We start from the raw sequence: 27,867 nt of genomic DNA, 5'->3' as shown, positions 1-27,867 counted from the left end.
TCATTCAGTGCCAAGTCAGGACTATGCGGCGGATGATCCATTAATTCGATGTTTTGGGTGCTCAAATTTGCAGTTGTTTGGGCCGATGTGTGAGAGTTCGCATTGTCCTGGTGAAGAGTAATCCGTCTTTGGCGATTGGTTTTCCTAATTTCTTGGAAGACAACTGGCAAACAAATGGCAACTGGCGAACAACTTTTGTTGGATTTGGCTCATCTTGAAATACCCATACAGTCGACTGCTGTTTACTTTCGGGCTCATACGCGTAAATCCATGATTCATCACCTGTCACGATGTCATAGACGTGTTTCGAAGCCCCGCGATCGTATTTTTCGAGCATTTCCTTCGACCAATCGGCACGAGCCTTTTTTTGAGCGATTGACAAATTGTGTGGGATCCAACGCGAAGAAATTTTTTTGACAGTGAAATATTTATGCAATATTTAATGTATGCTGGTCCCACTAATGCCTAAGATTGTCTCAACCTCACGATAGGTCACATGACGATCTTGAAATATCAGTTCGCGCACAGCATCAATGGTTTTCGGAACAACAACTGATTTTGCACGACCTTCACGAAATTCGTCTTGGAGTGAACTACGACCACGATTGATCCATGTCGAAAGTTGTAAAAAATAATCGCACGAAAATGTTCACGATTTAATTCCATTTTTGGACCGAGATGAATCTTTTAAGTTACTGTAAACAACACAAATAGCGCTGGTATTTCAAAACTTTCTGAGCACGTAAAAGCTAAAAAATGTCAAACTTTGCGATACAGCTGTCAGTTGCCAGATTGCAACACCAGGGTTGCCAAATTCCGACATATAAAAGGCACCCCTCGTATAATGCATTTATATCATTTTATTCAACATAATTTCAAATAGTTAACAATTCAATAATATTGTTACGTTTTCAAAGTCAGGTTACTTTAATTAATTTCAACACATAATCGCTTGACTTTACGTTTCCACATTCACACGTTTAACTTACGACTGAATACCCTATTCGTGCGCATCTCTGCTTATATACATGTGCTTAATAACTATGGTAATTTCTAGATGTGGCTACTGGTATCTTCTGGAAACTTGTGTTTTGTCATGTGGTGTCAAGGCGAGTTCATGTTTTTGTTTTAGTATCACATTCGCTCAGTTCTTGTTGACAGTCGGAGACGAAAAAATAAGTTGGCTCAATAATACCACCCCCTCGACAGGCCTGTATGTATGTATTTTTTTCAGATATTATACTTACAAATAATGAAATGGAAAAGGGGGTTAATCTAGGGAAAAATTCCTATTTACTCAAATGTATAAGGATGTGCGTAAGTATATGTATTTAAAAATCATGCAAATAGAAAACTCAGAAGTATCATGTTTTATTTTCTATGGTCCTTGCTTTTGCAATTAGGTGCAATCATTGTTGCGTTTACTATACGAGTATACGTTTCGGGTGTAATTAAACGATCTACCAATGACAGTCAAAGAGTGAAACAGCAATGGTTTTGTCTGCACTCTTTTGCTTAAACAACAATTCATCAATTTGATCGTAAGTTTTGTGTTTTTGGATGCACCAGGTGCTACACTGAAATCATCCCGCCACATTATTGGTAGCTATATATATAAGTACATATGTATATAATGTAAATATAATTGGCGCAAACATCCATTGTTAGGTTAGGATTTTTTGTATGATAAGCTTTTTCATGATGGAAATATGTATATTCAGAGGGGTAATCTCCAAAAGAAAAACCCTTTATAATTTCGAACTTGGATTAGCCGAATGGTCATCAGGCAGAACTTATTCGGTTACGGTGGCCGACGATATTAAAATGCTACTTATTACCGATTTGGATTCTTAGAATAATCGGATATTCATGATTTTTAAAAGTTACAAAATTTATTAAACAAGTGCTAATTTTTATATTATATTCTTGATTGGCGGATTAAAAAAATAATTGAAACTTGAATTGTAGTTGGTAGTTTTTAAGGTAAAACTGTACAACCACTACTGTCCATTTGGTAGATTTGTGAAACTTAAAGCTCGAGTATTAAGTATTATAACAGGTGTATAAGTATTATAACATGTAAAAAGTTCCGAAAAATTTGTTTGCTTTATTTCGAACGATGAAATTAAAATAGTTAGTATTACCCTATTCAAATAATATATATGCTTTTATTTAATAACTTTAGCTTATTTTCCACGATTGAAGAAGTCCTGTCCGTATTGGTAAAAAAAAAACTTGACCAGGTCATTATCGCCAGCCTCTCTTGAAGTAAATTTGGTACCATTAAAAAAATGCAAATGATTAAAAATTTGGAAAACGTTCATAATTTTTTTAATTGTAATTTCTTTCAGTTCATAGAAAAAATGTGTGTTAAAACCTAAGTGAGAATTCGAAAAAATAAGGAAAAGTATACATATAATAAAGATCTAAAATTATATAAGATTTACTAAGAACTTGTTAGGACATGAGTGGTGTTTACCCCACCACTATTATTGACTTCCTTAGCTATTTCAGCCAATATGTTAAATAGTTCCACTTCAGATTTTGCAGTCGACTTCCGAAGGTTATCCGTACAACGGTTTGAGGCCTGAAAAAGTAAAGTAAAATAACACATTGGGTGTTAATAAATTATTATAGAAGCAAAAGGTACTACTAGCGAATTTTAAACAAGCGAAAAGAGTGAATGAAATACAATATAATAGAGAAAAAATACAATTATTTGGTTTTTGCTCGGAATTGATTGAGCCTACATCCTTCACTTTGAAGTGAAAATATGTAGATACATTATATATAGTGGCGCCTTTTGTTGGGTTTTGGTCGAGGTTCTGCTCAATTTTGTGGTGTAGGGCTTAAGGTTTTCTCACAAATGGAGCGATGTTCTCGTTACCGATTATTTTTCTTGCAATGGGTTTTTCATCATTTAACAGAATATACATATGAATGGCTTTTATCGAGCATATAACATAAGCAATATTTACAATTTCTCTTTTAAGATTTCTATTTTGTATTTAAATTGTAGAAAAGATTCAACACACACAAGTATCACTTCCAAGGATTTTAACTATATTATTTGTTACATATGAATATCCATAAGTTCATAAATGATTCTGCTCATGGCTGTTCTCTATTATTTTTATCTATTTTAAAATTATTCAAATGTGCTTTAATCTGCTATATTGTTAGGGATATGCAAGGAAAATGTGAATTTATACCAAACTTTCGTGTCCGAGTAATCATTTCAATTTTTGCTAACGTTTATTTCGTGTATTGTTTTAAAATTTTCTGTCTCTAATCTTGCGGTTGCTTTTCCTATTGTTTCCAGTTGAGAGTTTGAGTAGTTCGAAATTCGTCCGTCCACGATACGATGTGATGTGTGGTATGAAAAATTATGTAATAGTTAATACCGAATTCTACTTTAATGTACTACTTGGCCCTTTCAGTTAATATAGCTATTTTTGTTTTCCTTAACTACTTTCACACAATATTGAAATAATTTATTATATTAAATAAGACTTAATAACGCTTTGTTACGATATTCAATATCCTTTCTCTGTTTTCCGCTGGTTCGATTAAATTACTTCGTTATGTTTTCTCGAATACTATTTAAAATAAACTAATAAATAAATATTATTGTATTTATTTTATAATTTTACACTCGTTTGCAAATTTGTCTATCATTTGGATAATTATTGCATTTGTATATGACTTTGACATTTCTTTACCTCCTATTGGTACCGTTTCGTTTCTGACCTCACATCAAGTTTCAGGGCGCAATACGCAATACTTCATCTGAGGTCTATTCTATCATTCTACAAGGTGAAGTCCAAAATAAACAAGACTGAGCTAAAATGGAAACGGCAGGAGCTTTGTTCTGATAACTTCGAGATAATTTTTTCAAAATAATCCCCTCTGACGATCTGTGTTGCACGATCTAAAAGCTTTTCAAAAAAGTGTTTCGGGTCATTGACCGGAATATCCTTCAGGATGTCGGTACAAGCTTTTTGGATGACCTCTACGGACGTAAAATTTTCCCTTCATTGCCAATGCAATTTTCCGAATAGGTAGAAGTCACAGCCCTATCAGGCGAATACGGAGAGTTATTGATGGTTAAAATGCGATATCTAGTCAAAAAATCAGTTACAAGAATGGACCGGTGAGATGGTGCATTATCATGCAATAAGCGCCAGCTTCCTCCTTCGCGGTATTCAGGGCGAATTCGACGAATACGATGGAACAAACGCTTCAAAACGCCAAAATAGAAAATTGCATTGACGGGTTGGCCCACTGGCACAAACTCCATGTGGACAATCCCCTTGGAATCATAAAAACAAATGAGTATCAACTTGATTTTTGACTGCTCCAAACGCGATTTTTTGGGTGGTGGCTCATCTGGGGCCTTCTATTCGGCACTTTGACGCTTTCAGGTTCATGTTGTAAACACCACGTTTCATCACCAGTTACAATATTGTAAAGAAAGTTCTCGTATTTTCTCACTTCTTTAATGAAGTCTTTCGAATGTTAAATTATGATCAATTTTTTATCCTTAGTTAACTTGTGCGGAATGAAACGTGCACAGATTTTTCGTAAGCCCAAATGATCAGTTAAAATGTGATAAATCGATGTTTTGGAGATATTCAACTTCGATTTCATGAATTTCAACGATGAGACAGATAATCATCGCCATAAACTTTTTTCATCAATTCAAATGTTTCGGTAAACGTTTTACCGATTTTAAAACAAAATTTGATGTTAGCTCTTTGTTCGAAACTCATTTTTGTACCGATGACACAAACATCCTGACACTTTAGACGCAATAGCTTGGCTTCCACTGAACCGAATGTCACCAAGCTTTTACTGGAAATCAGCTAGGTATGTAACTTCCAACGCACTAACTCATTAACACTAGATTTACCAGCTATTTAAATATACCTATTTCTACCAAAACCAGTCAAAATGACTGGTGTATAAGAAAAACTGCTTATTGTGACTTCCGGTCTTTCTCCACTCGTAAAAAAATACAAAAAAAGTTGAACAATATTAGTTGTAATAGATAATTGAATTTATAGACATCGTCAAATAGCAAAATACAAGTTTGTCGGTCACAATTTCTACATACGTAGATTTTCATGTGTGTACACTCTCCGCATATATTTGTTTTGCATGTATTACAAATATATGTAGTCTGATCATTATTGCAATACTCTATTTGGCATCATTTGCGTAAAGAAACCGTGAGACTTGTAATTGGAAAATTATATTCGTGTAGTTTTTGCCGTGACGTCTGAAATTTTGAAGCAAGTTCTTTTACTAATCTAAATACGTGCCCCCGACAGTCGGTTCTACGTTACGGGAACGACCCAGATTTACTATATATCCGGTCAAGGACTGTCACTTCAGCAGCACTCCTCGTATATGTATGGTGAATGTTTTTGCTGCCACAACAACAACAACTAATCTAAACAGATAGTTTATGAGAATGTGAAATATTTTCTCCTGTTATGTTTTTGTACAATATATTCAGCTGTTTATTCCGGCTACATTATAAAACGATACAGTTTCAGGTAATTTCTTAGCAGCTTTATCAATTTTCATGTGTTTAAGCTTTGTACTTAGTATAAGCACTTTTTTATTTGGTATGTTTTTATAAACGGTTAGCGTGCATCTATCGGATTGGTACAACAAGGTTGAGAAATGTGGAAGTTTTCGAAAATTCCCTTTTGTTTGCATGTATTGTTCCAAGCAACGAAGTATTTTTACAACTTAATTTTGACGCCAAAGGAATACTTTGGTATACGTTTCAAGAAGTTTCTTTACGACAAACTTGCTTAGGAGGTTGGTGCATTTCGAGACTCGTCTTTTTCTAAATACGGCAATATGAGCTCCCGGTTTGAAGCAGTTTTGACTGTTTTCAATAACTTTGTCCCGAACTGCTGAAACTAGAGCATCCGTATGTTTGCAAACGTTGACTCCTCTGACTTCTTTTGTCGAAACGAGTGTATCGCAGAATCCGAATAAAATCTCGTATACACATGGTTGGTTGGTTTAAGTGGTGATTTTTCCATAATTCAACTAGCGCTTCCGCATCATTTTTTTATCAGTTATTTACAGCATGACTATATCCAGTCTGTGCGGTTCAGGAACCTTATCAGGTCGTTGACATCTAAGCCAGACAGCTGTTCTAGACTCTCGAACAGCGGTTTACCCAGGGTTAACATTCTGTCCTTCCATAGGGCAGGGCATTCGCAGAGGAAGTGGAAGATTGTTTCCTTTTTTTCTGGTTGTTTACAACTGTGACAGTATGTGTTGTGAGGGATGCCCATTCTCCCACAGACCAAAAGCCAGTTATGACTGCCGTTAGTCTCCAGGCGTCCCGTCGTTTCATGTTTATCAATGTTGACGATTGCTTAAGGTTGTAGGTGGGCCATAACGTTCTGCTAATTTTGCATTTTGTCTGGTCTCTCCATCTACAATCTGCGATTCGGAGGTATTTTAGGGAAATTGCAATCTTGTCTGCACCTAGTGGTATAAATACCGATTCTGCAAGAGCGTTATTCATGGCAGATCCCCTTCTGGCCAGTTCCCCGCTTTTTCATTACCTTCAATGCTCCGATGTCCTGGGACCCAGATTAAGGTAACTTTATGGTTTTCGCTCAAGGTGGTAAGGCTAGTCCAGCTTTGTTCCACCACTTTAGAGGTTGTTGTAGCTGAACCCAGTGCCTGGATTGCAGCTTTGCTATCCGAAAAATTAGCGATATTATACATGGATTTGGAGAAAAATGATGGTCCCCACTTGTTGTTCTACAAATATTGAAGCCAGAAAGTATTTCCTCCGGACGCCCCACGTGCGAACAATATTGCAATAAATACCTTCAATTTTGCTTGCGTAATTAGCCAGTTTTCCCCAAAACTCGAGAGGCTTCTAACTCAGTATAAATACTTATATGTCCCAAAATATGGTTGTAATAGGAACACAATAGCAACGGCTCAATGCTGATAACGAAACGAACGAAGCCACTTGGCGATATATTCCTCATGATTCCTCCGAAATCACACGTTTCTGCATAGAAGCATGCACCAGTCATTTTGTCTGGTATACCAGTATCAAATATCAATAGCAAAAAAAAAATATCTTTGCTATTAATATACTATATAGGTATAAAGTAACATTAAGGTCATAAAATGTATTATCCACTTAGAGCTAACAAAAGTAATAGCATCATTTCGAAAAGCAAATGTTATATGTAGTAGGAATTTTGAATTGAAATCGCACAACCAGTCAAAATGACTGCTCTGGTAAATCTAGTGTTAAAAAGATGTCGCCATCAAAAATATTTTTATGACGCCAGTCTTGTTTATTTTGGACTTCACTTTGTAGATTCTATTCTATTTATTTTACTCTCGAAACATGAATAACGAATATCGACTCCATAGGTGGTTCGTGGACAAACTCTTTCGGCGAGAGGGTCGACCGTTGAATAGCGTTCGATACGTCCAACGCTACTTAAGACAGTCCTCTCGCAGAGATAGTTTTGGTTAAGCCCACCATTTATCCGTGTATTTATGGCGGTAAGGTCTGTAGTCGTACTGTGGTCAGGTATTTCGAGAAGTCTTGCATTCGTCACTTTAGCTCAGATTTCACTGATCTCTATATGTTTAAACTACTGTTCACTTCCGAGAGGAATTAGAATAAGCCCTCTTCATATGGAGACCGTATTTTTTCTGTCATATAAAACGGCTTTAGAATGTTCAAAGAACTTCTATGCACTTTGATCTTCGGTCGCTACGATTTCAACAACCGGTACCTTCCTATATTGCTAAGCGTGTGTTAATTAATTTAAAATCTCTAAATAGTAGAAGAACTACGAGTATTCTATCATTGACATTTATTTTTGATATAATACGTGGTGCGTTTGATTCGCCATATTTACTTTAATATTTCATCTAGCAACCTCCGAAAGCATGATATTTATTAGATCGAACAAGATATATGCTTCTTATTCACCAATTGCTAGAGTGAAAATGAAATATAAGAAGAAGAAATTAATTTTACGATGGCTTACTGAAACAAGTTAGCATTCCTTATTTAAATGTATAGAAAAATGAATGTTATGATGGTTTACTGCAACAAGCTAGCATAAAAATCGATTCTACTAAGCTACCAGCTTACTAAAAGAATTTAAAAAATCAATGAGATCGATATAATTTTATTCACAGGGGATTCGCCTCTAACACTTTTAAGCTGAAAATTTAAAAGGTTTTACACCATTGTATTTAGTGTCCTAGAACTGAAAGGTACAAATATCTATGTATATATAATATAAGGTTGTCAAAAAAGTCTTGCGGTATTTCCGCAAGCTTGTCTTTGCAAGCGCGTAGTTCTAGTTGTATTCGTCGCATCGGTTCACGCTAGAGCTTTTTGGAAAGCTCTTTTCACGTGCTAACACGTGTTTGATTAATTGTTGTTTGCTTTTAGTCGTTCGTGAGTTATAGCGTCGCAATCATGGAGCAAAATAAAGAGAAAATACGGCATATTTTACAGTACTACTACGATAAAGGCAAAAATGCATCTCATGCTGCCAATAAAATTTGTGCAGTTTATGGACCCGATACAGTTTCCATTTCCACCGCACAACGATGGTTTCAACGTTTTCGTTCTGGTGCAGAGGTGATCGAAGATGCGCCACGGTCCGCAAGGCCTGTCGTCAAAAATTGCGATAAAATCGCTGAATTGATCGAAAGAGACCGGCATAGTAGCAGCCGTAGCATCGACCAAGAGCTGGGCATGAGTCATCAAACCGTTATAAACCATTTGAAGAAGCTTGGATTGAAAAAGAAGCTCGATGTATGGGTGCCACAAGACTTGACGCAAAAAAACATTTTTGCCCGTATGGATGCATGCGAATCGCTTCTGAATCGCAACAAAATCGACCCGTTTTTGAAGCGGATGGTGACTGGCGATGAAAAGTGGGTCACTTACGACAACGTGAAGCGCAAACGGTCATGGTCGAAAAGCGGTGAAGCTGCCCAGACGGTGACCAAGCCTGGATTGACGGCCAGGAAGGTTCTTCTGTGTGTTTGGTGGGATTGGCAGGGAATCATCCACTATGAGCTGCTCCCCTATGGCCAAACGCTCAATTCGGACCTGTACTGCCAACAACTGGACCGCTTGAATGCAGCACTCATGCAGAAGAGGCCATCTTTGATCAACAGAGACCGAATTGTCTTCCATCAGGACAACGCCAGGCCACACACATCTTTGGTGACGCGCCAGAAGCTCCGGGAGCTCGGATGGGAGGTTCTTTTGCATCCACCGTATAGTCCGGATCTCGCATCAAGTGATTACCACCTATTTCTGTCCATGGCGAACGAGCTTGGTAGTCGGAAGTTGTCCTCAAGAGAGTCCTGTGACAATTGGCTCTCCGAGTTTTTTGACAATAGGGAAGCGAGCTTCTATAAGAGGGGCATTATGAAGTTGGCATCTCGTTGGGAACTCGTCATCGAACAAAACGGCGCATATTTGACTTAAATCGCATTATTATAACCAATTTTATGAACAATTGAAAATTCAATAAAAATACCGCAAGACTTTTTTGACAACCTTATATTATTGGCTCGTACATCGTTTGCTGGGTGTTTGGCCGAGCTACTTCTCCAATTTGTGCTATGTATTGTTCCACAAATGGAGGGACCCACATTTTTATACCCCGAACGTCATAACGGTTTTGACGTGATAACGTCTTATAACTCGATTTAGCCGGCTGCACGCACGAAAAAATGTGTCGTTATCTTGCTCATGCGCCATTACCTTGCTTAAAATATCTATCAAACAAAAAAAAATTTTTGTTTTGAAAATTGCAACCATTACGTCAGTATTTTCTTATGACGTTATCACGTTAAACTATCGTCAGTAAACCGACTTTACAGACAACCTCTTTTTTTAAAAGGAGTTTTTTCTTGGCAGAAATACCCTCGGGTGGCGACCTCTACTAGAAACCCATTCGGTGCAAAGCTTATCGCAACAAAGTCTTATAATCAAGCACATATAAATGTATAAAATAATGAAAAGAATAACACAAATTTTTTTAAAGCCAATATTCTTAAAGTAAAAATAATACTACTTCGACATATTTACCTGCATGCATATTGCCTTAGTTAGTTTAATTTCGTGTAGGGCCGTGGGTAGGTTTAATTGCAATGCACGGGATGAACGAGATAAAGTGACTACCATTAAGTATATATCGATGGCCGCATTTGATAACCGAGTCAAGATATACTGTTCATGGACAATATTTTTACCATATTTCAACAGAAGTTCTTCAACAGTTTTCCCAAACATTTCAATGCACTGAGCGGTTTTTTGAGCATGAGTATGTAATTCTGGCGCTACAAAAGGTGTTAAGTCAACTACACTAAATCCGATCGTTGATGAAACTCTCTTCGATATCTCACTCGATAAAATTCCAAAATTAGCGGCAGGATTTTTAAAAGCTTTCTGCAGAAGTTTTAGATTGGATGCGGCATACTGAATGCCTGTGAGCGATACGAAAAGTCTCAAAATATCGTTAGTACCTTCAAATATACGGAAAATTCTGAGATCTCGTAGTACGCGTTCTAATCCGGTCTCCTTCATGTAGCCCATACCTCCTAATATTTGAATAGCTTCGTCGCAAACATACCAAGCAGACTCAGATGCAAAAATTTTCGATATCGCAGCTTCCAAATGATATTCTTTACTTCCTCTATCCATATTTTGCGATATAGCATAAGCCATTGACTCGGTTGCATATTGAAGCATTGTCATTTGGGACAATTTTTCCTGTATTGAACCATATTCTTTTATTTTATTTCCAAACTGCACCCGATTATTTGCATGTTCGACAGCTTTTTGTATGCAAAATTTCATTGTACCGGCTAATGTTGCGCCCATTCCAAATCTGCCGTTGTTCAATATGGTCATGGCCACTTTAAAACCTTCGCCTTCCTCTCCCAAAACATTCTCGACAGGAACTTTAACATTCTCAAAATATACTTCCGTTGTATTCGACGCTTTTATACCCATTTTCTTTTCTGGTGGTCCACTAGTTACACCTCCAAATGATCTCTCTACGATAAAAGCTGTCACCTGAAAACCAGATTCATAGATTTTTAAACTCTGTTCATAAACTAATTTTCAAATACGCCTTAAATATGGATCAAACATATTGATAGTAATGAAAATTTAAAGTTTTATTATATTAATAAATGTAACATTTTTCAGATATTTATATAACCATTGAATTGATAATTCAAACTTTTTAGACAGGCAGAATCCATCTATTTTATTGCATCTGCTGGAAAGAAAGTCACTGCATTTTAGTAATGATTTGTTGTCTTTTTCATTATTTCACTGCATTCATTGCGGTTTAATAATAAAGAAAAGCTACAAAAATTAAATGCCTTGCTGCTGATTGAAGATTAAAGTTGCGCTTCTGAATATGAAGTATTTGTAAACGGATTACATTTTACAGCGATTACCTTCGACCGAAGTATCTCGAAAATAATTTATAAATCAAAAAGTACTGAGTTGTCCCTTCGAATAACAACCAAACCAACCTGAAAAAATACCCCTTTAAAGATAACTGCGAATTTCCTTACTGACTGCATTTTTTTAAATCTTGAATTACATACTTATAAATACATTCAGTCAAATGGGAGTGCATGCTGTAAATATGGCATAATACACTTCGTACCGAAAACAACTACTCTAAAGTATTCTCTCCCCTGCTGTCCAATCATACAATATTTTTCAATAAATTTTGTTCACTCTTTTCCATACCGTTTTAGAAGCTAATGGCAGTAGAGTAGTCAAGAATGAATAGGAGATTTGGCCATTCAAGGCAGAATTGTGAGTGACTTTGACTGCTACGTAACAGAGGAGTTGACTTGAATTTCCCCATTCACACGTATTGTTACGCTCACACCATGGATAACTAAATGCGGGACTCTCTCTCTTTCTATGTGAGAGCGCTCAGGAACTTGATTGAGTATATAGCAACATTCCCTGGGCTAATAAACAGCTGATGCACGAAATAGCGAGCTTTCAGAAAGGCGCCAAAAATAACTGACGTCAATTGTCCATTTATGCGTTAATAACTCGATGCACATATTTTACATGATTTTATATTCAAATAACAGAGAAAAATGAAATGGATGAAATCAAATATTAAAATTAGTGAAAGGTTGATATTTTAAGCTAATAAAATAGTTTAAAGCGTTACCATAATTAAAAAACTACCATTTTTCATATTTAAAATCATTTGTTTTCAAATAAACTCAATTAAAACAAAATAAATTAAGCCCTTATTTTTAGAATTTTCACAAAGTATCTTATATTCTTTTCGGATTCTACTTTTAATTAATTTACATACATATTCTCGTGTCACCTGTGTACTGCGAAAATTTGTGGCTCCTTGAATAACATTGCATTATAAAAATTTCGATTAGAACTAGTTGTCTGCAAATGCGTATTTGATTAGTAATTAAAAGCCAATAATGATTTTTTAAGTCCATAACCCACAAAGCAGCCTCTTTTATATTCATGAGTTCATCTTCAAAGACACAGTGGTCAGATAGCCCTAGACTGAGATTTAGTTCTCTATGTAATCCAGGAACAGTTTTCAGAATTGATTTGTTTATTTTCATAAGCCGAATTTATCGTTGCGTAAAGCAGAAGCAATTATAAGGAAATATGGTGTTAATTTATCCAAAGACACGATTTGAGGACGTGCAGAAGCCCTCAAATTCGGAGCACATTAAAAAAGCCGCTGCTCTCATTATCACACAATTGAAAAAGACTTGCATTGGCTAAAGCGAATTCACAGAGTTCATGTTTGGGTCTGCTTCTCCGAAAAATAATTTGGTCGTTTATTTGAGTTTACCGCTAATTTGAATGCTGTTTTGATGAATAAAGTTTACCAAAAATCATTATTACTGTCAGCTGCGAAGAGGTTTAGAGCAAGTGGCCAACCTTGGATTTTACAAGAAGACAACGATCACAAGCATCGAATCCTAAGGTGTATAGAGTGGAAACAGAAAAATGGGATTGAAATGTTGGAGTGTTCTTCAGAGTCGCCTGATGTCAACTCTATTGAAAATGTTTGGGCAAAAGTTAAGCCAAAATTCAGAGGAAAACAAATATGAACGGTCAAACAGTTATCAAGGCATATTCGGCTGATTTGCGCAGAAATTAACACAAAGTATGACTCGAAAATGTGAAGTCATTATTGGTAATATTGGTGAATATACATTTTATCGAATATACATATAGCGTATAATAAATATTATCAGCCCATGCAATGCAGTTTGTTAGAATCGAATTGGTGAAATAGTTTCTAAGTTATGACGGTTACGTTTCTATTAGACAAACTGTATAAGCTCCAGATATATATATATATATAATTGGCGCGTACACCCTTTTTGGGTGTTTGGCCGAGCTCCTCCTCCTATTTGTGGTGTGCGTCTTGATGTTGTTCCACTAATGGAGGGACCTACAGTTTCAAGCCGACTCCGAACGGCAGATATTTTTATGAGGAGCTTTTTCATGGCAGAAATACACCGGAGGTTTGCCATTGCCTGCCGAGGGGCGACCGCTATTAGAAAAATATTATTATTAATTTTGGTTTCACCGAGATTCGAACCAACGTCCTCTTTGTGAATTCCCAATGGTACTCACGCACCAACCTATTCGACTACGGCGATCGCCCCTTCACTAAAAAGAGTTATTACATTACTATGGAAACTAATGGTAACGCAAGTTATGGAAAAAAAAACCAACTAAACCTTTCCCTGTTTCGGATAAATTTATGCTCAGTTTTTAAATGTAAGTTAATGCTTTTCTTTATTAAGGTCAAGTTTAAGGTTTAAGCAGTCAACGTACCTTATCTTTTTTTTCTCCAGTTTTCGAATCGACTTGCTCTGTTTGTGCAAATACTGTCATAACTTCAGCAATTCCCCCATTTGATATCCAGATTTTAGACCCATTTAAGATAAAATGTTTCCCGTCCTCACTTTTTACAGCACGTGTCTTTATCGAACCAGCATCAGAACCAGAACTGGGTTCAGTAAGAGCGAATGCTGCATACACTTTTCCGGCCGCTAATTTGGATAGGTATTTATCTTTCTGTTGCTGAGTACCAAATAATAAGATTCCTTTATATCCAATACTTTGATGAGCCCCAATAGTTATTCCAACGCCAAGATCAGAAGCACCCAATATCTCACACAGACGTCCATATTGTGTATTACAAAGTCCCAAGCCACCATATTCTTCGGGAACTTGAATGCCAAATGCTCCAAGTTCCCATAATTGATCAAGTACGGATTCATCTATCGATGAGTTTTCGTCATTTCGTGCAGCGTTATTCACTTCCTGAAAGGAAAATGATATTTTGTTTATTATAGTATCGAAAAATGACATTAAGTAGTAACGAACTTAAATTTTGGCCTTTTTTACAAAATAAGTAGGTAATGTCTCTGGTGGGCCAGCGACTTGAGGAGCTTGTTGAGGTTTTCGAACTCAGTGACAAGCGGTTATATGCGCGGAGATGGAGAGCAAAAACTATCGAAATGAACACCCAGTAGCTTGGCATTGTTTACTTCCAATGATAGTTTAACCTCCTTCGTCAGTGTTTACCACCTTCGCCCAGGTCATCGTAGATTTAGTGGGGTGCAGTAAAAAAGTAATCAAGGTCTATTTTAGGCAATTGCGTACATAAGACTACATTAAGACTCACACCACAAATGGTGAAAATCTTCTCCAAACACTTAACAAATATATGTACTTTTCAATTATACGAATATATATTTCGCAAGCGGTTCTTTTTTATTTCTGTTAAGGATTCTGATTAGCAAAAAAAATTGGTTTAAATGTTTCTTAAAAATGGAAATATAGGACTTTAAAAATCTTATAGAAAGTGCCGTTGCTAGCAAACGCGCATCTAACTTATACTCACACATTTATGTTGTCTCTATTGTTCTTGGATGAGAGGTTATCAAAAGTGATACGGTCATTGCGTTAGTCCGTTCAAGTGAGTTGCTCTGCAAAAGTCGTCCAATAGGAGATTGAGCGAATTCAAACAAAAGTTGCTACTTGGCGGGCACTATACAACAAAATAATTTGCAACGAAGTTTATGTTTTTGTTATTCCGTTGTACGGTTGGGCGATAAATCTTTGTGTGCATACAAAAATATTCAAATGAAACACAAGCATTTTAAAAAATGTGTTGTTTCGAATTCGGTACGTTAAATTCCAAATAAATGTCTCACAATAATTCCTTTGAGTGCGATCACTAGATTGTCCAATAAAAGTCAAAAATTAATGGCAACATAATTTGCTTTACTTTACATGTATACGTTCAAGTATAGTGCCCAATCTGAAATCTTCCCAGGATAGGTATGCATAAGTCTGATTGCGTTGCCACTAGCCCGAAATTTGTAAATTCTTTTTCAACGTTAGCCACCGTTAGAAAAAGAGGGTGGACCTTACAACCAATTTATTATGGACGGTTTTAAACCCCATCTTTTACATACAGCTATTTTGCATCCATATAGGGCAGTGACCGTTTTTTGATTTCTCTTGATTTAACGATATGCAGAATATAAAACTTGTAGAATTTTCTTTTGCGCTTCACCCACATAAATTTTATTTTATTTATTATAAGCTCGAATTTACAAACTTTCAATAAAGACGTCCTCATTAAGCGGAATTCCCATGAACACGCCTTAGAATATGCATTACATTCGCGACTCCATTTTTGTCAACACATTTCTTTTTATTATTTAATGTGTTCCTAGTATGAAGTAAAACAAACCATAATTCGATTAACTTCGGTGTTAAGGCTTATTTATTATATTGTTACATTTTTATCCAAATAAACCGTCTCACAATAATTCCTCTGAGTTCGATCACGGGATTGCTAAATAGAAGTCACAAAATAATGGCAACTCAACTTGCTTTATTTAATTTCAACACTTATTCGCTTTACTTTACGTTTACACATTCGCACGTTTAACTTACGATTGAATGATTTGTGCGCATGCACCTCTGCTGATATACATATGCCTAATAACTATCATAATTTTTAGATGTGACAACTCGTATTTTCTGGAAACTTTTTTTCGTGTAGCATTCATGTTATTGCTTTAGTATCTCATTTCTTCGATATTGGTGCCAGTTGTTTCGCGAATATTCGTGATTGGCCACAACGTATATGATTGGTGTCTACATCCGTTGTTTATTGCTCCGCTGAGCTCTTCCTGCAATTTGCGGAGGACGGCTTGATGGAGCTGTAGCAAGGCAACTATTTGTTTGTATTTCGCTTCCACAGTGGGTTTCTAACCCGTGCACTACCTAAAGATAACGACACACCAATCCATTTGGCTGCGGCATCCGCCGTTACACTTATTATTACTCTTAAAATTAATTAATTGGAAAACTACAATATTCAATGATGTTATTACCGCTCAGAAATTAGAAAACAAAACGAAGTCAAAATACCCTGTTGACAGCTAATATGTATGATAATAAAATATATACATATGTGCCGGCAGTGCTACCACGGTACTATCCTTTCAGGATTGTGTGTGGAGTATACGAAGTCATCCCTCCTGTCTGGGATTATGTTTATTTTTACTGTCAACACTTTAACACTGGAACGATCTATAACGCCATAAGAACCAGTGTAAGATGCTTCCCTAAGCTGACGGACTGTGGCTGTCCTTACGAGTGCATGTAAACAATTTTTAATAAAATGCTCGACGCAACCCAAGAAATATTTATAAGAGGATGAAGTGATATTGTGAAATGTTGTTACATTTCAAATATATAAGTCTACTAGCGTACCCTCGCCCGCTTCGCTACTCGATAAATTCAATGATTTGCTAAAAGAGAATAAAATTACTACGAAACAAAGCAAATTCTTTAATACAATTTCATTCGAACTTTATTGTAACACTTTTTGGTAGACAACGTTTTTGGTTTTTCCATCTTTCGCGTAAATGCATAATGACCATGGTTTGCCTACTCGTGAGCAAGCTACATACATACAATTGTCCATGAGAAAAAATTGGGTATTCTAAATTAATACCGCACATTTGTAGAGACTGCCCTTGCGCCTTATTAATTGTCATAGCGAAGGCAAGGCGAATAGGGAACTGCAAACGTTTGAAATCAAATGGTAAATCCGTCGGAATCAGTGGAATTCTGGGAATCAAAACGTCTCCTCCTTTGTACTTTCCTTTCAAAATTGTTGCTTCGATAACGTTACCCATTAGCTTCTTCACAGCGAGTCTGGTACCGTTGCATCGTGGCACATTAATGTTGCGCAGCATAATAATCGGTGCTCCAATTTTTAATCGTAAATTATGAGGTGGTAGGCCTGGCAAATGGAGTGAGTTTAAGAATTCAGTTGGATAATTTACGACATCATCTTGATCAGTAATAGTGTCCATTGACTTACTTATATGCAACTATGTCACCAGGTATTTGATCCAAAATAGCTACATTTATATCATTGATGTCCTTATTTTTCCCAGCTAAAATTGCTCTTTCGCTGAGCCAATCATGGTTTTTGTAATGTTGAACTATGTTTGGAAATACACTCTGTATCAATGCCTCTTTGGACTGTGCAAAGTGCAGAATTTGTTAGGCAATGTAATCATTCCTGTTGGACCGACAGACATTTGGCCATTTCCGATTTTCAGTAATTGGTGTAAAAATTCAGCTGCTGACGGATCGTTCTGTAGTTGAACACGTACGTTTGTAGCAAGTGTAAGCGTGTTTGCATGTCTCCATAAATACGATGGTTTTAAGCATGCATTGATTTCATCTGCAGCCGTAGATTTTGGGATCACAGGTAAGGTTTACCTGAAATCTCCAGCCAATAAAATCATGGCACCTCCAAAGACTGTTTGACTTCCTCGTAGATCTTTCAAAGTTCTATCAAGTGCTTCCAATATTTTCTTGTGTGCCATAGTACACTCGTCCCATACGATGAGCTTACATACTTTAAGAACTTTTGCCATTCCAGATGTTTTCGAAATATTACATGTTGGTATTTCATTTACCTGCATATTCAAAGGCAACTTTAATGCAGAATGTGCTGTGCGACCGCCTTCCAGTAATGTAGCCGCAATTCCGGAAATAGCGAGTGCCAATGCAACGTTATTATCTGATCCAATTGTTGCTAATATCAATGAAATCAAAAAGGTCTTTCCTGTTCCCCCAGGAGCATCCAAGAAAAACAATCCACCAGTTCCATGGCTAACATTATTCATGATTGTTTCACCAACAACAACATGGGTCATTAAATTTCGTTAAATTTGATGTTACAAATGTGTTTAGTTCATTACAATCATAATGGTATTCACGCTCCAGTTCTCGATTGAGAACTTCGGATTGTGTTTTCGTTTCGTGATGAACAATTTCCGTCTTTGACTCGTTGTTCGTTGAATTTTCGTCTGAAACAACAATCACATTGTCCTCATCGATCTGAATTCCCATGTCTTCAAACACGCTCATATCGTTGGAGTTATCTGAACTTTGTGTATTCATGTGTTCATCCTCTTCGGTAAATAAATCCACAACTTTATTTAAATCTGCCATTCCGAAAATGTAATGTTATTATTTTTCAATTCGTATCAATCCGGGAACAATGTATTCTATTGTAATCTTATCGATGTGAATACCCAAAGAAAACTGTCAACACACAAGGCCTATAGATTTACCAGGTCTGCTTGAAACTGCAAAAACAAAAAAAAAAACAAATTTTTTCTGCCACATCACATGGGGAAATGTATAAAGTGGTGGTCTCTGGTGTGCGGTATTCGTAAACAAACCGTTTGAACATTTCCTTTGTTCTTACAAAATGTATATCTCGTTTGACGTAAACCCAAAAAAACTTCTGTCAAATTCTCTGAGAGCCGAATAACTGTTTCTTGTCTGGCAAACCTTGGTAAATCTATTATCCTTGGTCAACACACTTGTTGCTCTCACAAATGAACTGCACACAAAACACAAATCAGTAGTTCGGCGTTCGTGTATGTGTACTAAAGCATTTCTCTTCATAAAGAGCCTACAAACCTCTGTGTTTATGTTTACTCTCCGTCGAAAAAAATTTGGAACTTAGCAAAACGACACAAATCGTTTCACAATAACGAAAAATTCGTATATTTATTCAAAAAAAGTTGTACACATAAAATTAATGTTAATTCGAAACTCAATTTGTACAATATTTTGATTTTTTCTTTTTTTTATATGAAGAAAATATTAAAAAAAAAAAAAAAATTTTTTTTTGTTAAAAACCTTCCCCTAGTGGATCCCTATAATATGAAAAAAGAACGAATAAAATTGGCCTCGTATCGGCCCAAAAAAATGCGTACAAACGAACATCATTTCATTTTTATATATGTATGTATATAGATAGATATATGCTACATTGTGCACTAACCAATGGTAAACAAATCTTCTAAAAATGGTTCGTCAGATGGTTGATTGAACAGAATAAAGATGCATTATTGCCCGTGTTAGAAGCGGCGTTCAAACAAAACCTGCAAGATTTACGCGTAAGTGTTTTAAAAATTGTTTATCCAAGATTCTTGTCTTAGGTGCTTAAATTTATATTTCAACTACTGCATCCTACACGAAAAGTTCCCTTTGAGTACCAATAAATGTTCACACACGTCCTCCAATCAATTTTTGAACGTCAGAATACGGACACTCACTAAATAAACAACATTGAAGAAGATTATAGTATTATAGGCGATCTCATACTCAACCCTAGCTTTGGTACACTAAGGCATTTGGTTAGCTACTCTTAATTGTTGGAAACAAATTCAGTTGCTTGTTTTTTGCTTTTGTATCCCAATTTTGTTGTAGCTATTTCACAAATGGCACCCGATAGATGGATAAAATCGGCGAGCATGATGTAAGTACAGAATTATGTGCCAATACTGTATGTAAAACGATCAATCATAATCAAAGAAATGCATCTATCTCCTTTAGAATATAATCGACAAGGTAAAGAAATCCATTGTTTACGTTTGACACGCAACTGGAGAAGCAGTAAAACAATTTTGACTGCTTAAAATGGTCCTTTATACGTGGAACTCATATTGTAAAAACAACGAACGCTTTCTAAATTCCCCACAAAACTAACAAATTGCGCAACGCAAATTGCGAAAAGGATGCACCTATTTAGCAGAACCTAATCGAGGGCTATTTGTGAAATTTATACAGTGTCCTCTTATAATATACCGTTACAAGTTTTGGCCATCTCCAGAAAAATTGTGGCTTGTAGAATTTTAACTTTAGCTGCCACATCATAGGACATTCAGCAGCAGAATTGTGTCCGGCAACGAACACGTTACATTTTTTCTTATATCACCAACACAATCTCAGTTTTGTTGTAAACAGTCATTTTTTTAATCTGTCTTGGTTCTGCTGGTTTGCATACTTTGTATTATTGCACTATGAATAAACCCAGCAATTATTTTGTGAAATGTTCAGCGGACGCATCAATCAATATGCGTGGGCTTTCACACTCAATTTCTTTACATGGCGCCATAGAACTAATTATTTGAGACATATAGGCGGGTGCTGAATGTGGTATATGCAATTTCATTCCCTAATAGTTTGGTTGCCAAAATCAGAAAAATTGTGCCTATACCTCCAGGTGTACAATCCGGAACTTTGATTTCCGATTGTTTGCATTATTATATGGAACATTATTTTCAACAATTATATTTTTCTGTTATGTTTCTGATTATATTTTTTCCAGTAAAACAATGTTTAATGCAATACATACTATATAATTTTTATATGTGATTCAATTGAGTGGACTATAAATAAATACAAAAGATGGTGTTTTCGAAATAAAATTAGTATGTCGTTGCAAAAATCTGTTTGAAAGTTAAACGGTGAATGTGTACAATTAGGCGTTTGAGCCAGTGTATATTCTCAATCGAAACCAACGCTTTTTATACACGATTAGTGTAAATTGTAGGCTCGGACTCGTAATCTTGTAATTTTTATATTTCTCACAAAGATGTTTCAGATTGGATGGGAAAACACGTTATGAATAATATCGCAAATAACGTGCACATGTGCTTTGGTTGAGCAGAATTCGATACAACAGTCTCCTCATGTGCATCACTTGCAAGGTTTATTTCTTGTTAAGCTTCTCGATACGTCACACATAGTTAACCATTTACTGTTCTTGGAAGTTTTTCGTACCTTCACTAACAGTGGTGAGTAAAAACATGCTTGATTGGTTGGTTGAACTGTGTACAGACGACCTAATTCGTCGGCCGAATATAACTTCGGGTATCCTGCAACTGATTTGTCTTATTTACGGCGTTGAGACTTTCGCTGATGAATGTGTATTATTTTGGTACTTCTAACTAAATAGCATTGCGCGAAAAAATCATCTGTGTACAAATTGAAGAACGCATACTTTCGTGGATGTTCTTCTAATGTTGGTTTTTTTTCTCCTCCCGGAACTTTGCCGTTAAGTAATACGTCGGGAGGTTCGCCTTTCGGACTCGTTCTTCATCACGCAGCGTTTTCATTATACGTGCTGCTACACCACTTAATGCTCGCCATTTTCCAGGTTTATCGCACATTTGCATCGTAAGGTTTGCGTCTGTGGGATGCTCACCAAAAACCCTGCAAAGGACTTCTCTTTCGGTGTCGAAACGGGGGCACTCTCTGGTTCGTCAGGGCAGATCAGGGCCAAAAGGAACGTTTTCCTAATTAAAGCGTAAGCATTCGGAACTAATATAAATAATCTATATGGCTACTTAATGTGAGTTTAGAGTCGAAAAATACCCCTAGATCTTTAATTTGGTCCATAGTTTTCAGTTTAGACCCCGAAATATTATAGGTATAATCCATGGTATTTAATTTTCTTGTATGTGCCATCCCATTTGAATGTAAACATAAATCAGATGATTGACAGCTTTGAAATATATGCGATGAAAGTCTGTTATTAGGGTACGAAGTCAAACGGGAACGCTACCATGAAGGGAATGTTTCACTTGAAAATATACCCAGAATTGTTAGCGCTTTGTCTAATTCCTTTAGCCAAGATATTGAGGTATTGCGCTTTGTCTAATTCCTTTAGCCAAGAAATAGGACTTTAACTGAGCGCCTCTATTCAAGTGAACTAATAAATCAAGCACAATATTACAGCTGCTGAAGTTTTACTACTGCGAAATACCGTTTGATGGAATAATATTTTGATGCATATTTATTTTCGCTTGAATTATTAGAAGCCCTTATGTTACTAGATCAAATATGGTTGCTTTAATAACCATTATATTCCAAAAAAATTATTGCCTCTAATCAAGTGAACGGACTGTATTTACGATGAAATACTTAAAATACATATAAAATCTGTATGTATTTTATTCTATTCTAGAAAAATACCAAACAATCAAAAAATACCAGTCTAACGGTTAGACGCGATAGAAGTGAAACCTTCCGTAAAACAAACTGAGAGAGAATGAGACGAAAGCAGCATTAGGGGCGGGATAATTATAGGTTCATTATAATATTGCTATAAAGTTCATATTTTATTTTCTTCATTTTATTATTATTCATCCTCAATGTTTTCAATTTCAACAAATGATACGAGTGGCTTATGATAGCTAAAATATGATACAAATGCTTTGGTTTCGATGTTGTCAACATATCTTTGAAATACCGCGTCAATTGTTGATTTTGATCGTGTTGTCGGTTCAGTGCGATTGTTACACATTTTTAAATTGAATGTTGTATTGAGAAAGCCAATTGAAGGAACCGCTGTGTCTAATGCAAAATTTACGTTAAAATCGCCACTTAAAATCATTGGAACTTTATCGTAATCTTTTCTAAGTATCCGCGATACTTCTGGTGTATACTTCATTAAATTTTCGTGAATGAATTCCGTGATGCTATTTATTGATTTTTTTTTCTGTCGATATTCACGACACTTTTCTGCATTATTTTTCGGCATAATTGCGGTAAATATTTAAAAATGAAAATATTTACGAATATAAAAATACACACGCGGTTGCTATTATGAGCGTCCCCAGCAAAACCTGCGTGATCGAAACTCTAACACAATTACATTTTTTTGAATGTTACAAACACATATGCACGCAGGTTTTGCTGGGGCGTTACCGAAACTCTAACACAATTACACATATGCACTCGTATTTGTTTGAAAATCGACTTTTTTTTTTGGTTCTCCGTCACCTTTGGAAAATGTGTAAACAGTAAGCAAACTTTATTCAAATATTTTCCCTCATTTTTGCATCAGTAAAATTAAACAAACGCCGTAGCCGAATGGGTTGGTGCGTGACTACTATTCAGAATTCACAGAGAGAACGTCAGTTCGAATCTCGGTGAAAACACCAAAATTAAGGAAAACTATTTTTCTAATAGCGCTCACCCCTCAGCAGGCAATGGCAAAACACCGAGTGTATTTCTGCCATGAAAAAAAGCTCCTCATAAACATATCATAAAATAAAATAAAATAACTGTATAAAAAAAATTTTTTTCTTGTGATTCGAACCAAGGATTTTGGATCGGAAGCTCACATTGCTAGTCGCTCGGCTATCGCGCCATGCTGTCGGCGCTGGCCTAAAAGTTATTTAGTTCGTCGCTAAGTTTATATCAACATATAATATAACGCTTCGTAACTAAATAACTTTTAGGCCAGCGCCGACAACATGGCGCGGTAGCCGAGCGACTAGCAATGTGAGCTTCCGATCCAAAATCCTTGGTTCGAATCACAAGAAAAAATAAAAGTTATTTAGTTCGTCGCTACGTTTATATCAACATATAATATAACGCTTCGTAGCGAAACTGGTCGCTTTTTTCGTTTCACTTTTTCTCAAATCACTCCCAACGATTCTAAAGAAGTTTTCACTTCAAAAATGTATTGCTATTAACAAAAAAGATACGAGGTGTTTTCAAAAAGTATCGCGAATTTTGAATTTTCGCAGGTTACGTATATTCGAATTGCGATTTTTTGGCGATATGTTGGTACTCATGTCTCTCACTCATGCCGACGAGTTCGGGCAAAGATGGATCAAGAACCTGTTTCACATTTTGTGTGAAAAACGAAATTAAGTGCGCGGATGCATTCCGAATGTTGACTGTGTCGCACGGAGATGCTACTTTAAACCAAAGCAACGTTTATCGGTGGTACAAAATGTTTTTAGAAGGCCGAGAAGATGTAAATCACTAAAAGCGTGCCGGACGCCCGAGCACTTCAACAACAGACAAAAAAATGATGAAGTGAAGAAAATGGTATTTGCCAATCGCCGAATCCCCGTTAGAAAAGTTGCTGAGGACCTAGACATATCGACTGGCTCGTGCCATTCGATTTTTTTCATTAATTTGGCCATGACACGGGTTGTCGCAAAATTCGTACCAAAACTGCTCAATTTCGACCAAAAGCAGCATTGCCTGAACATTGCTAATGAGATGTTGGACTCTATCCGCGACGACCCTAATTTGCTCCAGAGGGTCATAACCAAAGCTCAATCATTTCAATGGAAGCTGCTGCACGAACCAAGACCGAATAAAGCGCACCAAGTTCGGTCGAATGTAAAAATTTTGCTTACCTTTTTCTTCGATTGCAGGGGCGTTGTGCATCATGAGTTCTTGCCTGAGGGTAAAACGGTCAATAAGTAATATTACCTGCAAGTTATGCGCAATTTGCGCCAAGCAATCCGCCAGAAACGCCCGGATTTGTGGAAGAACAAAAATTGGCTCTTGCATCACAATAACTCCCCTGCTCACACATCGTGGCTTGTGCGCGACTTTTTGGCCAAAAACAACACACTAATGATGCCACAGCCAGCGTATTCCCCAGATCTGCCCCCTGTGACTTTTTCATGGACTGAAGAGGTCCATGAAAGGACGATGCTACACTACGATTGACGAGATAAAGACGGCATCGAAGGAGAAGCTGAACAAGATAAAAAAAATATTTTTGGAGGGGCTTCGAAGATTGGAAAAAACAAGTGCGTAATATCTCATGGGGATTACTTTGAAGGGGACAAAATAGATATTGATGAATAAACAAATAATTTTTCAAAAAAACACACAATTCGCGATACTTTTTGAACACACCTCGTATAACGCTCTTTATAGCTGTGGATTCACCAAAAGACCAACTTAGCTCGAAAATTGCTAATAAATAAAAAGAATACCTTCATGCTGGGCCGGCGTTAATTAAAACTGCAGAACGTACGCCCAAGCCGAGAAGACCGAAAGCAAGATACACAAAAGTGCTGTTGATTGACCAGCAGGTAAAAATACAAAAAGAAATCCTGCGAATTCACAGAGTAATAATTTGGTCAGAGAGATAATTTGGTCGTTTATTTGAGTTTACCGCTAATTTGAATGCTGTTTTGATGAATAAAGTTTACCAAAAATCATTATTACTGTCAGCTGCGAAGAGGTTTAGAGCAAGTGGCCAACCTTGGATTTTACAAGAAGACAACGATCACAAGCATCGAAGCCTAAGGTGTATAGAGTGGAAACAGAAAAATGGGATTGAAATGTTGGAGTGTTCTTCAGAGTCGCCTGATGTCAACTCTATTGAAAATGTTTGGGCAAAAGTTAAGCCAAAATTCAGAGGAAAACAAATATGAACGGTCAAACAGTTATCAAGGCATATTCGGCTGATTTACGCAGAAATTAACAGAAAGTATGACTCGAAAATGTGAAGTGATTATTGGTAATGTTGGTGAATATACATTTTATCGAATATACATATAGCGTATAATAAATATTATCAGCCCATGCAATGCAGTTTGTTAGAATCGAATTGGTCAAATAGTTTCTAAGTTATGACGGTTACGTTTCTATTAGACAAACTGTATAAGCTCCAGATATATATATATATATAATTGGCGCGTACACCCTTTTTGGGTGTTTGGCCGAGCTCCTCCACCTATTTGTGGTGTGCGTCTTGATGTTGTTCCACAAATGGAGGGACCTACAGTTTCAAGACGGCGGCCTGCATACTTTAATAAATTGAAAATTGTCATTGCAAAAAGTATGACATGAGAAAAATTAGAATTTTTAGAGAAGCAAGGAGCAAGAGAGACCTAATAATTGAAATAGCAAATGAGAAGATAAAGGGACTTAACAAAAGAATTTGTGTTAATATGGTATATGTAAATACAATATTATTATCTTTGTTATTAGTTAAGTTATTTTAGTCAGAATAAGTGAAGTTTGTTATTATTATATATAAGTATTACATATATATTGTGATATATATCTATATATAATTGGCACTGTTAGTTGTTTGACTGAGCTCCTCCTCCCATTTGTTGTGTACACCTTGACGCTGTTCCGCAAATAGATACTTAGAGATTTATGCCGAGTCCGAACGGTAGATAGTTTTTTTCTATTTTTTATTGCCTGTCAAAGGCGCCACTACTAAAAAACAGTTTCTATCATTTTAGAGTTTCGTGTCCACGGTGGGTTTCCAACCCGGTCAGTACCGAATGGTAGTCATGCTCCCATTCGGCTACGGCGGCCTCCATTGTGAGCAAAGAAACGTTACCAAATTCTAGTGCACTAGTGAAGGATCGGGTATAATAATATGTACATTACTATCAATTGTACTTACTGAAAAAAATTTTTCAAACGGACTAGCTAAACTCATAATGAGTTCTTTCTGTTCCTCGTGTAAGACATCAGGATATGGGAAAACTTCCTTTGAAACCAGCTTTCCGCGAAAAATATTCATCATAAACGAAGAACTGTTTGCTAACTGCTCCTTTTTCATTTCCTTTAAATCCACTTTAGTTTGAGCTGAAAAATATCTGATAATAAACAATTAATTGGTTTTAATACGTATGCATTTACCCTATATCTTAAAAATTTAGGTACAGAAAAGAAACTTAAATAATAAAAAATTTTATCAGTAGAAATACCCTTTGCTAAAGTTCGAAAGAGTAACAATTTTTGAAAGAATGGTGTAATATACTGAGACCCACAACTTATTTCGTGCAGTTGTCAAATAAAACTTGAAAATCATTTAGAAACAAAACTCAAAATATTATTAAAAAATATGTAATCCTACATCTTGGATTAATTATTTTCTTAATATAATACGAAATAAAGAAAACCTGAAAAATGTAGCTTCCTTTTTAAAAACGTCAAAAAAATATTTCTGATCAAAAAATCGTAGGTTATATAGTCTGACAAATAGAACCATGACCGCCATAACTTAGAAACTATTTGACCGATTCGATTGTAAGTAACTGCATTGTATGGGCTTCTAATATTTATTATACACAATAGGTATATTAAATCAAATGTATAGTCACCACCATTAGCTATAATGGCTTCACATCTTCGAGTCATACTTTGTGTTAATTTCTGCGCAAGTTCTTATTTTTTCCATTTAGTTTTTGCTTAATTATTGCGCAATGGATTTATATCCGGCTAAGGACTGTCACTTCAACAGCATTCCCCATATATGTATGGGGAATCCAATCCATCATTTCACTCCCATTTTGCATTTTCCACTATACACACTTTCGACTTCGGTGCTTGGATAAGTTATTTTCTTGTAAAATTCAAGGTTGGCCAGTTATTCCAAACATCTTTGCAGACGGTAATAATGTCTTTTATTAAATTGTATTCATCAAAACTGCATCCAAATTTGTGGTAAATACAAATAAACCACCTAGTACTTTTTCGGAGAAGCAGATGTACACATGAACCTTAACTGGATGCTTAAGGGGGAAGTCTACTGTGACAAGGGAAAAAAAAGGCTTATTTTCCGGATTTTATTTCTAACAAAATATTGCTCGTAC

The 27,867-nt window shown here is 36.1% G+C and overlaps 1 protein-coding gene across 1 annotated transcript in view; it reads right to left on the bottom strand.

Annotated features, from left to right (window-relative positions):
• Nucleotides 1–2,301: 2,301 nt before the first annotated feature.
• Nucleotides 2,302–27,867, bottom strand: part of LOC129247130 (very long-chain specific acyl-CoA dehydrogenase, mitochondrial) — a 42,954-nt gene continuing 17,388 nt past the window's right edge. The window contains exons 2-5 of the mRNA XM_054886076.1: nucleotides 26,673–26,868; nucleotides 13,916–14,407; nucleotides 10,133–11,122; nucleotides 2,302–2,587 (exon numbers count right to left, since the gene is read on the bottom strand). Coding sequence (XP_054742051.1) covers nucleotides 2,447–2,587; nucleotides 10,133–11,122; nucleotides 13,916–14,407; nucleotides 26,673–26,868 — 1,819 coding nt within the window. The 3' untranslated portion in view covers nucleotides 2,302–2,446. The remainder of the gene's footprint in view (nucleotides 2,588–10,132; nucleotides 11,123–13,915; nucleotides 14,408–26,672; nucleotides 26,869–27,867) is intronic.

The sequence above is a fragment of the Anastrepha obliqua genome, chromosome 5 (assembly GCF_027943255.1).
Source record: "Anastrepha obliqua isolate idAnaObli1 chromosome 5, idAnaObli1_1.0, whole genome shotgun sequence".
Classification (NCBI taxonomy): Eukaryota; Metazoa; Arthropoda; class Insecta; order Diptera; family Tephritidae; genus Anastrepha; species Anastrepha obliqua.
This window is presented reverse-complemented; position numbering and strand designations above follow the sequence as displayed.